The following is a 14,648-nucleotide window of genomic DNA, read 5'->3' on the forward strand; positions in this document are numbered from 1 at the left end:
CCTGAGTTATTACAGCAGAAACAAGCAGTAATGGGAAATTTGTCTTCATCCTTGAAATAATTATGTTGTTTCAAAGCATCATGAAAATTCATCAGTATCTTAGTAACATTTATGCACATTAGGATCCTGAAAATAGATACTTCAATTGTTTTAGAATACAAGTGTTCTTCAGATTCTCCCCTTTCCCCCCAAAACAAAACAAAACAAAAACTTACAGGCAAGTTTACCTTCTTTTAATAGGGTCACAGATTTCTATTTATTTAATAAGTCTCCCTAATTAATGAGAATACTCTGAAATTAATTTATGTTATAGAAAATATTCCATTCAGTTGAATGCATGCAAAGATGGGTGTGTATGTTTTGGTGTATTTATTTATAAGCTACACTTTATCCAGGCTTTGGTCTTGCCATATTTTCCAAATTTTTCTTCCCAAAGAAGAAGTGAAACACTTGGACAAGGGGAGAGGGAAAGGAATCTGGAGTGAATCTCTTTCTTCTACTGTAAGTGTTAGGTTAGATGTTCAGTCACTGTTTGACCAATGTTTGTTTGTTTGTTTTCTAAAGAAAAAAAAAAAAGAAAAAAAGATTAAAGTTAAAAATTGGGACTTTCCATCTTAAATGGAATTTTTATAATTAGATGTTTAACGATAAAGTGTCTTGCAAAAATGAGAGTGCATAATCACAAGCTGAGTTCTTGGCAGGGATATAGTCTCATAGAATCATAGATTCATTAAGGCTGGAAGAGACCTTCAAGATCATGTCATCGAACCGTCATTTTCCACTTTGTTTTAAAACAGCTGAAGGCGTACGAAGATGCATCCACATTACTGTGCTCATGATATGCTGCACTGAGAGCTTTCCAACTACAGCTTAACTATCAAGACCATTTATTACTGAAAACTAATACCCACGTAATCATCCATGCTGTAACCCTACCTGATAGCCAGAGTAAGAGCTATAGGCTGAATAAGACAAATGGATATGAATGCCAAGTAGTACTTTCAGCTTAAATAGACATACTCAGTTTATAAAAGCTCTACTATTGGCTTGCATTAGTCATACCTCTACCTAGTGGATGGTCAGTCAGCACATGCTGCAAGCAGCTTTCCTGTAGTACAACATACTTGTACAAGCCAACATTTTTCTTAATTTGTGCTTCCAGAAAACAGTTAAAGAATGTGCATTAATTAGCTTTTCTCCAGAGTCTAAGGTCTACCCATGCTTAATCTAAATTCCCGACTTCATCCAGCTCTTTGGAGTATCATTAGGAACATACTAGCTTACAAGTTAAATAGACTCTGTGGACAACTTACCTAAATATAGAAGTGTTTGAGTTCCTGTATAAATTTAGCAAAAAAACTGTTGTTTTCTAGTGAGTATCCTAAGAATGTCCCAAACTCATGAGTATTTTATAGTATTTCATTCCACAGGTTATGTTCTGTTTTGAAACTGAGCACTGTGTTGATGAACTTAATCTGTTTATTGGGAGATCATAGAGGAAGAAGAAGCATGGAACCATAAAGTAGTCCCTCTCACATATCTATATGAGTAGCTCATTCATTAATTGATGTATATAATGACTTCACCTAATATCTAAGGTATTTTGTATTAAATATAACTACTTCCACATGATTTTCTTCAAAAATTTCCTGGCTGTTTCTGTTAGACTGTTTTTTTCTTTTTTTTTTTTTCTTTTTCTTTTACTTTGTATGCTACATGCTAACTGAAAAAGGAAAGAAAATACAGATAATATACCATGATTACAGTCAGCATGGAACTTGAACCCACTTTAAAAACAAGAGAAAACAAAGCCGCAAACATTGGTTTTATGTAATGTTGTGTATATGGCATTGATTCTCTTCCCACTAAAACAATTATCTAGATAGAAACGGTTCATTTAAGTTCTGCATCAGAAACAGGAGAAAGATTTGCTCAGTAGGAGAGACAATAATAATTATAAATGCATAAAAATAACATTAATGTAAGATGGTTAGGTCTCATTCTCCAATTTTTGTTTCAGAATGTCGATGCAGTTATGAAGTTCAAACCTCAAGCCAGAAACTAGGACAGTCATTTAATCTGAATTCACTTCCATTTGTGTAGAGCACAAATTATTTTTATAGGTATTCCCAAAATATACGAGTGATTAAGATGATGCAAACACTAGTCTTTGTATGAATTATTGAGCGTCCATGAAGAATACGTATACACATATCCCAACCAATATTAGTGTGCTAGAAAGTCAGAAGTACAATGCTTTTTCTTTCACCCCCTTATTTCATTAGAAGTGGTAAGTGGTATTTTTGTAGAAGTGGTCTTGGAAACGGACATTTTCACAAAAAAATAAGAAAGAAAAAAAAAAAAAAAAAGGACTGCTAGCAGAAGCTGGGGACCCAGGACTGAAAGTGGTGTTGGTGATGATAAGGACAAAGGTCTGATGTGAAAGTTGAGGCCTCTAGGCTTGCTCCGGGGAACACTTGCAGTGGATGGCTATTGATGTTTTTTTTTTTCCCCCTTCACTGTGGGTAACAAAGTTGGGTAAAGCTCTTGTCTAGAGCAAAACAATTCTCCCTTTATTTGCTGCTTCATGCCACAGCTGTGTTGTGCCTCAGACCTGGTTGTGCTGGTGGGGTTGGAGCAGAAGGGGAGCAGGCCTCCTCAGGGCAGCCTTGCCTGAGGAGCTGGCAATCTGAAGGAGTGCATCACTATTCACAATGCAGTATTAACTGCTTAATAAGATCAGCCTGCTGAAGGAGGTTTGTAATTCGATTTACCATTATTAGCTGAACTGCACGTAGTCCAGCTCCATCGTAGTACTGGCTATCACAGCCTCTAATGCCCACTTGGACCTGCACAGGGGATGGCTGACACCTTCATCTTCTTGAGGGACCTGTTTGTGTTTGTCACAACAGGCAGCAATGGCCTTGAGCTTCCTTGGCTAAAGAAGAAGAGGGTGGCAGCTGTGTAATTAGAGGTTATTTGATGGCAGTGGGCTACAGCCTGCAGGGGGAGATTACTGAGAGTAGATGGCTGATTTATCCTTTGCCAGGAAACACAGGAATCAACTGTTGTTGCCTGAATAGGCTAACCTATCTGGTGTGGCTTTTGGAGGCTGCAAAGAAGGCAACTGTGGGGTCAGTCATTACTTTAACAGGCAAGAGAAAGTCCTTCTCCACAGTCATTCCTCATGGGCTGGTGGGACCATTCAGGGCTGGATGTGGAAATAATTGCAAGTTCCCTTTTGTAAAAGCCTGTAGCTTTGTGTGGTGCAAGCTTCCATGCTTCAAAACCCCTGATCATAGGTGGTTCTGAGTATGGAGAAGGATGAAAATGCTTGCCTGGATAAGGGGGTGGGGAATACTCTTTGTCAAGCTGAGCATTGCTAGTGAGACACTAGACATAAATAAGATCTGTATCCAAGGGGAGAATGGCACGTGGGGAGCTTTGTGGTCAAACCTGGCAGTAACTGAGGAAAAATGAATCAACCACTTAGACCATGTAAACTGTCATTTATATTGTAGTAGAATGTGATGTCCTAGTCAAGGCTATGACAGATTTATGTTGTGATATAAAGCAATAATCTTGCTGTAAACCTTGGCATAAAAATAACTGCACAGAGAAGTGTGGTGTAAATGAATTGTGAAAATAGACATTCTGCAAACATTTTTCATACAGCATAGGTTCTAATGCAATGAATCCTTTTCAATCTATGTATCTTTAAAATAAAATAAAAAGTATTTTAAAAATTCTGTGTGAAAATGTAGAGATTTTATTTAATGCCTAACATAATGACTGTCTGATTGTGATGATGACAAATTATATGGCTTTTTGTGATTACAAGTCTGCAACAATGAGATAAGACAATCTTCTACTATCTCATTTGTGCACATTTTGTATTTTGATTTTCTTTTAGAGGAATGTGAAGGTGCATAATTTGTTAATAGGTGAGGAAGAACTGAGGATATAACGGTAGTTTTTTTAGCAGTGGCAGAATACTATTCTATAATTTTTAGTATTTTCCCAAGTCAAACTCTTCATTCAACCAAGGAACTTAATAGAGGAGATATTGATCAGTGCTCTAAATCCATCTGCAGTAATTTTCATGCCCAGAAGACTAGATGATTTCTTTTCTGGTATTGGTTTGTAACCAATTTTTCTTCCTGAGCATAAAGTAATCAGGAACATGCCTGGAGCTAAAGGGTTTTGTTTGTTTGTTTGTTTGTTTGAAGTATTCATTTAGCTTTTTGCTATCAATTGTACAGAGTGGGGCAATAGAAGTGGTGATGCTTTAGCATAATGAAACTCATTCAGGGAAAGGCTAGCAATTAGCATCAAAAACATACCTATGGAAATCAGCAGTGACAATACCAGATTATTTTTGGTGAATATAGGCAGAAGAACTTGAAAATTTTCCAGTTGCCTCCAGTATAATCAGCATTATCCAAAACAGTAGCAAAACAAAATTTCATTGCTCTGAAGCTCAGACATGTAGCTAATTCATAACAGTGCTATCATGTGAAGAAACTGCATATACTGTGGCAACATATGAAACTTGGAGTACTGCATGAAAAATATGGATGAGCTTGCAGCAAACTGTATATAACCAAACTGGGTCAATGAACTGTTGACTTGGGTGGCAGGTTGTGGTTCTTATTTTTTTCCCTCTATACATTGTGATTGTTTCTACAGCTCTTACATTTTTGGAGATGCTGAAAACTGTGAAGTTAAGTAGCTCCCTATTCAAAGGACAAGGGAGATAATATGTATTATCTTGTCTATCTTTTAATCTTTTCTATGGAGATCTGGTAAATGTGGTTGAAATAATTTTTACTATGTAAATTTCCATTTGATGAAAATTACTTTTAATTCACAAAGCAAAAGGATTTCTTCTGCTACCTGTCCCCCTGTCTCAAGCTTCTCAGTCGGTCTTTTTACTCGTTCTTTTGAACTGTGCAAATGGTGTCCAGAGGTTGTGAAAATAATGGGTCAGTGATGAAATATGTGGGTTTAAGCAGCAGTTTTGGTTGACTAAGTTTGTTAATGTGCACGTCTCCCTGGCTTATTTCTTTTTTCCCCCATATAGACAGCTAAGGATTGTGACAGGGGAATGGTTTTTTGAAGAGAGAGCCAAGCGCTTCAGACAGTCAAATCTTGGAACCGATGTTGTCAGACAGTCTATCCTACGCAAATCCCCAGGTAGGGACCTCGAGAGAGAGATTTGTTGTGTATGTTTAATATAATACATTCAAACCTTGTTTTCAGAGTGTTGTACTTGTGTTATATTTCATTCTTCACTGTAGAAGGTATAATAAATACTTTAATCTTAATTTCACATTTTGGTATTACTATGCATTGGTTTGTGAATGATTAGTATATAGGAGAGGTAAGCTATAGATGAATGAAGAAGTAACTCAGTGGGGCTAGAGAGCTGCTCAAAATCTCACTCTCCTAACAGGTGGACATCATTGTTCAGCTGCAAAGCCAGAAGCAGAGACTCTTAACATTCATTCTCATTTCTTGCCAGGAAGTATGGCTGTATGCAAAGATCTAAAACCAGCATTTTTTTGTCTTTGCCTCTCTTATTTGTAATGGTGATACATAAAAAGTATGATTCCATTTTTCTTTTTTTTTTTTTTTTTTTCTTTTTTCTTTTTTTTTTTTTTTTTAACTCTGAATAGGAAAGATAAATGTTAACTCCTGTGCTGTATGCTGCAGCATGGGCTACATCCAGACTACTTGGAAAGCTGAGAATGAAGAGGCACCTTTTACCCAGATATCTCCAATAAATTGCACCTGCAAATTAAGGAACAGAAAAAAGTCCATGGTTCTGAGTGAAGCAAGCATACCATGGCTATGAGCTGCTGTGTTACCTTGCCTGGTATCAGAGGACCACTGGTTTAATAAACTGGAGTGTTTTTTTTGAATCCTGATGCTTTTCTCTTCATGTAACTACTTCACTCTGAACACAGAATCTGGTATTTAGGTAGTCTATTTTCAGAGGTATCATTCATCAGTTTCAGTAGGAATGTGGTAGTTACTGGAAGTTTTTAGGGGAAGGACAGGTTTACTGCCCTTGGAAAAAATTATGGGGCAAATAAAGTGATTGGCAAAATGCTCATCTTTCCATTATCAGTGTGCTTCAGAAACTGTCAAACTGGCATGTGTCTAATGTTCTTGTTTTTTTTGACACTATGCAACCTGTCAAATTGGGTATTTTGTAATTTTTTACTATATGTTTACATTTGATGTACATAGTTGAAAAAATAAGCCATTTTTTTCCCCACATTTTGTTTCCAGATGAACATACATTTTAATTAAGAAAACATTCTTTCATTTAACACAGAAAATGCTTTACACTGCAAAATTACGTTTTGGGTCCTTCGGTTTTTAACTTCGTTGGTAAATTCAGAAGCATAGTTCAGCAGTAAAGCTAATAGTGAAAAACATTTCAAACTACTTAAAATTTAATTTCCCTCTATTAAAAAGAGAAACCAAAGCCCTCCCCAGCTGTTTTTGTATGATGGTTTATAATACATTTTAATTTAGCATTGAAAAATAGAAAATCTGTTTTTGCAGGTTGTTTGACGTGAGCTGCCTTTATTTGTGCAAACATTGATTTTATTTTATTTTTTCTTTCCCCCTCCACTGAAGATACAGTTTCCAGTAAGGATGAAGAAAGAACATTCGCAGATCAACCCCAAGAAAATGAAGAAAAAGGGCCAGATATATCAACCTCCTCCGTAACTGGGCATAAATCAGTCTTTGGAGGACACAGAAAGATAGGGTAAAGCCTTTTTTTTTTTTTTTTAAATGATAAATCAGATAACAGCTGCATATATTGGATGGATTTTCTTTTGAGTCTCTCCAGCATTCCACATCAGTCCCAAATTTTGCAGTTAGAAACAATCTTCATTTAAAATCTGCTTACTATAAGTAAACTGCTGTCTCCTAGGAAATGCAGCCGTAATTACCCTTCAGCTATAGAGGTAGCAGAAAAAAAGACAATTTTACCCCGTGATTTTTCCTGTTTATACTTTGAAGCAACAGTGGATCTCTAAAAGCAGTTTTGCTGAGGAAGCAAACAAAAGAAACAGTATTTGAAAGGCCTGTTTTGATTGATTGATTTAGTTTACAAGTCATGTTTTCCTTTGGCTTCCATATGTGCAAATTTAGCCTATAAATCAAGCAGTGTCCCTTTATTTTGAATAAGCAAATATGTTGCTGGTCATTTTACAGACTGTGATCTGTGTAACGCCAGTTAGGGTATGCCCTTAGAGGACATAACAGATGCAGATGGTTTTGTGGGTGGTGTCTGGACATAGCTTGAGGCTATTGGGTGAGTGGAAAGGAAGATTGGAAGAATGTTTCTGTCGTGGCTGGAGCTATGGATCCTCCCAAACATAGAGTAGGTAGATAGCTTTCTACACCTTTTTGATTTTTGAGGAGTTCTGGATATGGAGTTCCTTGCTCTAGTCATTTGACTACACAAGTAATTTTTCTCTCTTTAATAGTGGGAAAAGAGCATCAGAAAACCTCTGCCTTCTCAAGTGAAGGTGAGGAAGGAACTGGTTTAGGGAATCTACTGTAGTGGAACCTTGACATTGCTCTAAATCATGCTAATCAGTAGCAATAGTGAGAGTGCATTAAAATTTACTTTTCTAATCCTCTTTTAATTTAAATGCATTGTACAGATCTAGTAGTCATATTTACTTATGAAAAACAAAGTGTTTTTTATTGTCTGCTATTTATTTTAGTGGTTTTCAGCATTTTTTTTTTAGTTTGCAGCCTGAAATGTTTTCCAGTGGTGACATTCCCCATAAAAGTAATCCTACAAGATATAGGCCACTTCTCTCAGAAGTAATTAATTACTTCTCTTCCTTCCTTGCTCCTTCTTCCTCACTCAAGTTCCATGCTCATATATCTCATGAGAGGATTTGCTTTAGCAAAGCCAGTTTGGGACCAACTCCTTCTGAAATATAGTGTCACCCTACCACACTATTGTTGTTTGTAAGTCTGTGAAACATACTGTTACTTTGCAACACCTCCTTTCCTTTCTGGCTTTTTAGACCACATAGTGCAGGGTAAGGGGGTGACATTATGTTTCTGGAAAGTAGTGTGTTTGGGGCATTGCTGTATATAATTGTAGAAACTGCAAAGAGATCTTTAAGCGAAAATACACATCGTGTAATTTCCTACAAGAAAATATGCACATTTGATCAAAAATCCTTTGCTGTGTATATACTATACAAATATGAGAATTTTCACAAAAGGAACTTTGGTTCAAGGCTGGAAGTCACCATGTTTTGATGTCCTGTCTGTTTATTGTAAATATGATATTGCTTTTGTTTATAGGAATCAGCTTGATATCTAGATTGGGTACTTTATGGACCATTATATCCAGAGTTGTTCACAGTTCAGACATGAAATGAATAAAAAGTGCACTTTGTGATATTTCAGCCAGTTTGCAGTTTCTGGGAAAGATCTTGTAACATGTAAAACATTATTTTTTTATTCCCTGTTTTCATCAGGAAGCTAATTAAGGCAGTTACCAAAGGAGAAATTACATATACAAAAGATGAAAGTGGAAGGAACATAGGCTCAGAAGCTGAAAGCCAAAGTCTGTGCAGTGGCAAGTCAACACCTTGCTCTGAGAGGTAAGCAGCAGAAATCTGTTACAGTTTATGGTGGGGTGACGTAAGGGGATGCTCCAGTCCCCAGACTTGCTTTGGCTTTGAATGCCCAGTGTGAGCACTACCTGAGAAGCAGAGCTTATGTTAATAATTAAAAACAAACAAACGAAAAACTGCTGTCCATCCCCCTTTGTATTTTTTTCTCGCCTTATATTTGCATGTTGATTGCTATCAGTGTTTTGGGTTTTGTTTTCTGTTGTTCAATTCAACAAGCTGTGCTCGTGGTACAGAACTGAGGCCCTTTGTTCCAAAGTTTTGCTTTTGTAATGACATGTTAATTGATTGTAATTTATATTTTCTTTTTCAAAGGCTCTGTTTGCCCTTCTTTTTCCAAAATTTTTGTCACAGTTATTTCAAATAGAATTCCATTTTTCATTCTTTTGGGCCTAATCTCTGTTATTGCTTCTGTCAACTGCATTATAAAATGCTACATGCAATATTCCTCTCATGTCCCACTTCCAAAATGAAGGCAAAAAATGTCTCACTTTCTTCTTGTTCAGTTGGATAATCTATACAGAATATAGACCTATATATGTTGGTGAGGTGTACACACCTAGAAATTTTACAATCTAGATTTCTGTGGAGGCATGAAAATTCCCGCCTTGTATATGTGTGGTTAAATACATAGTAAGATATACAAAGATGCTTGCTTTAGTTCTTCCATTGTTAATTTATAGAGCTGAGTAGTAATTATTAAAAATAACAACCAACTTTCCCAGACTAACCTCCATAACTCTTTTGAGTTGAAAGTTAAAGGAATGTAACAGTATATTGTGACACTGCAGCTGTCTTAGGTTTTCTTGCATATTTTTGATTTTTGTAATTGCCCTCATCCTTTAGCTCTGCCAAAACTGAAGTATTTCACTTACCATCAGGGAGAATGAAAGAGAATTTTTATTCTTTCCTAACGTTTTGGTTTAAGAAAAGCTGTACTGAGCTGTGAACAGGGAGGCCTGGGCCATGAGTTCATCTCTTGGACTTCTGTTCCAGCAACAATGGTTACTGGTTTTGCAACTGAATGAACTAGGTGGTTGCATCAGGATGCTTCTTGGAGGAATAGTATAGGAATATCAGACTTGTCTACACAAGCACACTGCCCCATCCATCATGCTGAGGTCTTGTCTACCACATGGAAATGCCTGGTATAGTCACCTTATAACAGTTTCTTTCTTTTGTTGTCTACTTAATATGTGCATAAAATAAGATAAACCTCTCTCTAATAGCAGACTGGAACAAGAACAAAAGACTAGAGAGGTCTGTACAGTAGATTTGATGCTCAAGTGCTCAGTCTGGCTGATAACTACAGAATCCCTTGTAACACATTTTGAAAGCTTTTTTTTATCCTGGTCCAGTATGACTTCTGAACACTTCTGTTGATTTACATTAGTTTACAGAGTGAGGAAAAAAACTGTAACAACAGCTTTCATAACAGAAAGTCACAACAATCCATCAAAAGTGGTGTGATGTGCAATAAAACTCATGTTTTCAACATTTTGGCTACTTGTCATGCACTGACAGGTTTAGAAATAAATTTAGTGTGCAGCTAAATACAGGAGCTTTGACAAAATATAGATGACAGTCAGGAGCCTTGATTTTCTGACTTTACAGCACTGAAAGCACATCTTTGTGTGAGCAGATAGGATTAAAATTCAATCAAAACACATTCTTTAGGGTTTGTTGATCACTGATTCATCAGATTAAAAAGTAGAAGTGCATGTATGTGAAGTGCACATGCGTAGGAGTGTGTTTATTGTGCATAATCTACTATTGTTAATACAATAAATTGAATAGCAATTGCTTAAAAGGTTACTGTATGTTCACTAAGGGACAAGATATGGTTGTGCAATATCAATAGACAGTCCTGGTGTTCGGGGTTTTCCTCTGTATTCCTTTTTTTCAGTAACTCCACTGATGTGAATTCAGCAAATTCAGCATCTGTGTTCACTGCTTAGTGTAGTGGTGAGAGTTGAACATATTTTCTCAGTTCAGCAATAGTTCTGATAAAAAAAAAATTCCATTGTGGTAGAGAAGATTTTTACTGGAATTACTCTAAACATGATATGACAGGCTAAGCCAAGTGAACGTGAAATTCAGATGTTGTTTAGCACAATGAAGATGCCTGCAGATCTGAAATATTTATTAAGCAAGCTTATTTTTGCTGAAAATGTGCTTTAAGTTTCAATAGCATTTTTTTTACAGCAAAATTGCAGTACCCCTATCCTCTGATGCTGTATTTTCCATGTGGTAAAGACTGCAGTTCCTGCCTCAGTTGCTATTGACCAGTAATTGTTTGAAGCAGTAAGTAGGAATTTATGCAGAACTGTTACTGTCTTGCAAGACTCTTTGAGAATTCTCCAAATTAGGAAGAAAAATGAAAATGGCTGAACTGATGTTTGCAGAGAAAGAGAGAAAAGTGGATTAGCCAGGAAGTTCTACTTTTGCTGCAAATCAAATTTGAAATGAAAATAGAACTTCCACTGGGAACATTAAAATACATTTAAAAGTAATGTTCATTGTTTCAAGAGGTCAAACTTACAAACACAAAACCAGCAGCATATACTTTATAGCACCAATTGTTCACCTAGAGTACTTGATATTTTCTAATAGAAAATGTCCTATGGAAAACAATCTGCCTGTTGTGGTATTAGACAGCGAATGGATTCTGGTATGCTGATGATAGATTCTTTTTTGTCACTTTTACTGACTAACAGGAAACCTGGCAAAGAGCGTCATACAGCTTTCCAAGCTAGTTGAAATAATCAGCCAGTTTAGGTCAAGAGTCGTTATCACAATACAAATAGGACAATGCTCTTCTAAGCAGGAGTGAGGACAGTTGTTTTCTGTAGAGGAAGGGGAGTGTACAGCTGAGGAATTTAGACTCTGTAGGGTTAGTGCAGGCAATACCATCAGCTGCAGACATGGCCAAAACTATCATGGTCTGGTAGTTTTCCTTCAAAATGAGGAGCAGCTTGGTGGGAAGTGTCACACAGGAGGCCTTGTACCTACTCTTGGGATGTGAATGGAGCATGAAACAAACACACAGGAATGTAGCTTCTGCAGCCCAGAGGGCAGCCTGGACAAGAGATGCCTGCACAGGCTATTTACATGTCTGGCAGAAGTGCTGAAAATAGGTGTAGGTATAAAGTAATTAATTCACCCTTGCTTATGTTTGTCTTTCCAGGAGACCATTTCCTTGCAGTGGATCACAGTTCATCCAGGGCGATGTAATTCTAGTAAACTGTTTTAATCACTGTTTTATTACATGGTCTGCTAAAAGCAATAATGCTTTATTACTCTTATCTCCTTCCCAGAGGGAGTACTCTTTCGCTGAACAGCAGCGATATAGAAGCTGCTGCAGGCCATCTGAAAGGGGCTGTGGGCCCTTCAAACAGAAGCAGTGTTTCCATATCTACCCTCCCGAGGTCTCCAGCACTGAGCACACGCAGCATGACTGCAGATTATAGCAGGGTAAGTTCACTGACATAGGACTGACACCAAATACAGCTATACAGCTGGCGCCAAACAAGATGGTCTGGCTGGTATCTGCCCTGTTAGATCAATTTGTAGCTCAGGAGGGATAAGCTCAACAGAGAAGATTTTGTTTCTTCCTTAATTCTGTTGGGTCCAGTGAAGTTATCTACTAGAAGAGAATTTGTCATGCTCTATCAGTAGTGTGGTTTGTGGTTTGGCAAACGTTTTTCTTATGTCTAAAAATTGCTGCTAATGTCCAGAATTATATAATAAGTTACAGATTTTCAAGTGGGAAGCACAAGGGATGGGAGTAAGCACTTTTGGCACTGCAGGGTCTTGAGTAAGTGCTGTGACTAAGGATGTGACTTTCCAGCACATAGGGTCCAGCGTGCTCCCACTGACTTCCAAAGGAAGGAGATCAGCACTTGTAGAAAATCAGGCCATACCGATTTTAGCTTTTTTTCTGGATTTGGACACTGGACTCTGTGTAAATTTTGGCATAGCATCTGATATGCACTAGATATTTTATCAAATAGAAAGATGGGATTCCTCTTACTTGCTGTTATGTCTCTAAGGATGTGGATAGCCATGTCTGAGTCAGCAACCTTGGCTGATTCATAATAAGCAGAAGGACGTGGCTCACCTCAGCCCGAAGCAGAAGTCGTCTTCATTCCCGGACAGCCTGCCAGTTTGCCAGGCAGCTGTTCCTGGCTGTGTGCTGGGTGGGGCACCCTGAATGTCTTTCAGTCACCACTCCTAATAAATCAGGATCATTCTAGAGGGTTGTACAAGTTGCCATGACCTAAGTGTACAAGGAAAGTCAAATTTATAGTCGGAGGTAATGCCTTTTATCATTAATGCTTGGACAGAAGTAGATGAGCCTTTTTGCTCACACCCTCATTGAAAGAGCACATCCATTTTTTCCAGCTTCCAAATACTTTTTCTAATATATTATCCTTCCTAAAAACAAATCGGTATATATGAAGGACAGCTTTGGGAGCTGTAAATATGTTAATACTTGTTTTATTTATATTTTTCTTGGCACACAGGTTGACTTGATTTCAGATACATTAGATCTGGTTGAAAAAGACAAATCCATTTAATTTAGATACAATTATGTTGTTAGCTATTCCTTTACAGGAAGGCAAAAAGCCATAATGATATCAAGCATATTAGCTTTATTTAAGTAGTTATGCTGGCATAATTTAATTAGTTCAAGTCCACTTAGTTTTACCCCGTCTTAAATTATTATGCTAGTATAAAGCCAATAGTTTTTATTTTTATTCTTTTTGTTTCCTTTAGTTTCTAGGCTAAGTTAACATTGAAAGGATTTGTTTTACTTTCCTTCTGTCACTTCTGATGTGTTGCTCTGATTCTTCTGTTGCAAGCACAGGAAGTACACATGAATTGCATATTTGTACAAATTTTATTCATGACAAGTGCTAAGCAACACAGATTAGAATCTATTACAGAATATATCTTGATTATGATCTAAAGGAGCTTTGGAGTTCTTTGAATTAATAGAAATGACGCTTTTGTAGACTGATGGTGAATAAATTTGCTTTTTGTATTGATGGGATGTGCATTTTTTTTTTATTGGGTAGAACACTGGCTTAGAAAATGGCATGGTTATTCCAGCAAGTGAAAGTGTACCTGAAGATTTAGTAAAGAAGCAGCATAGGAGGAAAGCATCTGGAACACCTTCCATTGCAGTTTCTAGAGTATCTTTGTCATCAGGCAAGTATTAAGTGTTCCTTTTTTCTGCCACCCTTTATCATCTGAGGATATTTCCTATTCTCACAGCTCTGCAATTTTTGATTTTAACTCATACTGTACAGTAAAATGTGTTTCATATACTTGTTGATATTCCTTCTGCAAATTCTTCATTTTTACCAATGAAGCTTATGCCACTCTATTATGTTTTGTGTTTGAAAAAATTGAAAATAATGTTAGCATAAAGTTAGTATTTGAGTGAATCACATACTCTTAGTTTTGTTACTAGATTTAATTCGTGTTTGCACTTTGTTAAATCATTCCCTGCATGGTCAACTGTATAAAATACTACCTGTGTGCAATCTATATAAAATATTGCCATGCTTCTTCAATTATGTTTCACACCCACTTTGCCCAGAAACAGATAACCCTGAGAAACAATGAGCTGTCAGAGAACAAGTCCCTTATAGCCTTCACGTCATTTCATTTTTACACATGATGCACTGAACCGGTTGATTCGGCTGTTATTTACCTCGTTTCATTGGAGGCTGTTAGGGAAATGAGGCTTGCACAGGAAGGTGCTGTCAGAGCCACTTTGCAACAGTTGCTGGAGATCGTCCTTTTTCTACCTGAAATAGGAGGCAGGAGTGCCATGCACTCTTTTGTTTTTTACTCAGTCATCTCCTTCAGGCCTGAAAGGTGGGTTCAGATTTATAGCTTTCTCTGTGAAAGACAGCAGAGCTTACTTGGTTTCAGCTGAATTTAGCCCAAAGC

The 14,648-nt window shown here is 37.1% G+C and overlaps 1 protein-coding gene across 4 annotated transcripts in view; it reads left to right on the plus strand.

Annotated features, from left to right (window-relative positions):
- The window catches only part of SYTL5 (synaptotagmin like 5), an 82,547-nt gene that overhangs the window by 43,692 nt on the left and 24,207 nt on the right, over positions 1–14,648 (plus strand). For all 4 annotated transcript variants that reach the window (XM_082753563.1, XM_082753564.1, XM_082753565.1 and 1 more), the window contains 5 exons: positions 5,084–5,196; positions 6,652–6,784; positions 8,529–8,654; positions 12,002–12,158; positions 13,766–13,898. In XM_082753563.1, the coding sequence (XP_082609689.1) occupies positions 5,084–5,196; positions 6,652–6,784; positions 8,529–8,654; positions 12,002–12,158; positions 13,766–13,898 (662 nt within the window). The remainder of the gene's footprint in view (positions 1–5,083; positions 5,197–6,651; positions 6,785–8,528; positions 8,655–12,001; positions 12,159–13,765; positions 13,899–14,648) is intronic.

The sequence above is a fragment of the Aythya marila genome (assembly GCF_965140915.1).
Source record: "Aythya marila genome assembly, chromosome: 1".
In the NCBI taxonomy this organism is placed as follows: Eukaryota; Metazoa; Chordata; class Aves; order Anseriformes; family Anatidae; genus Aythya; species Aythya marila.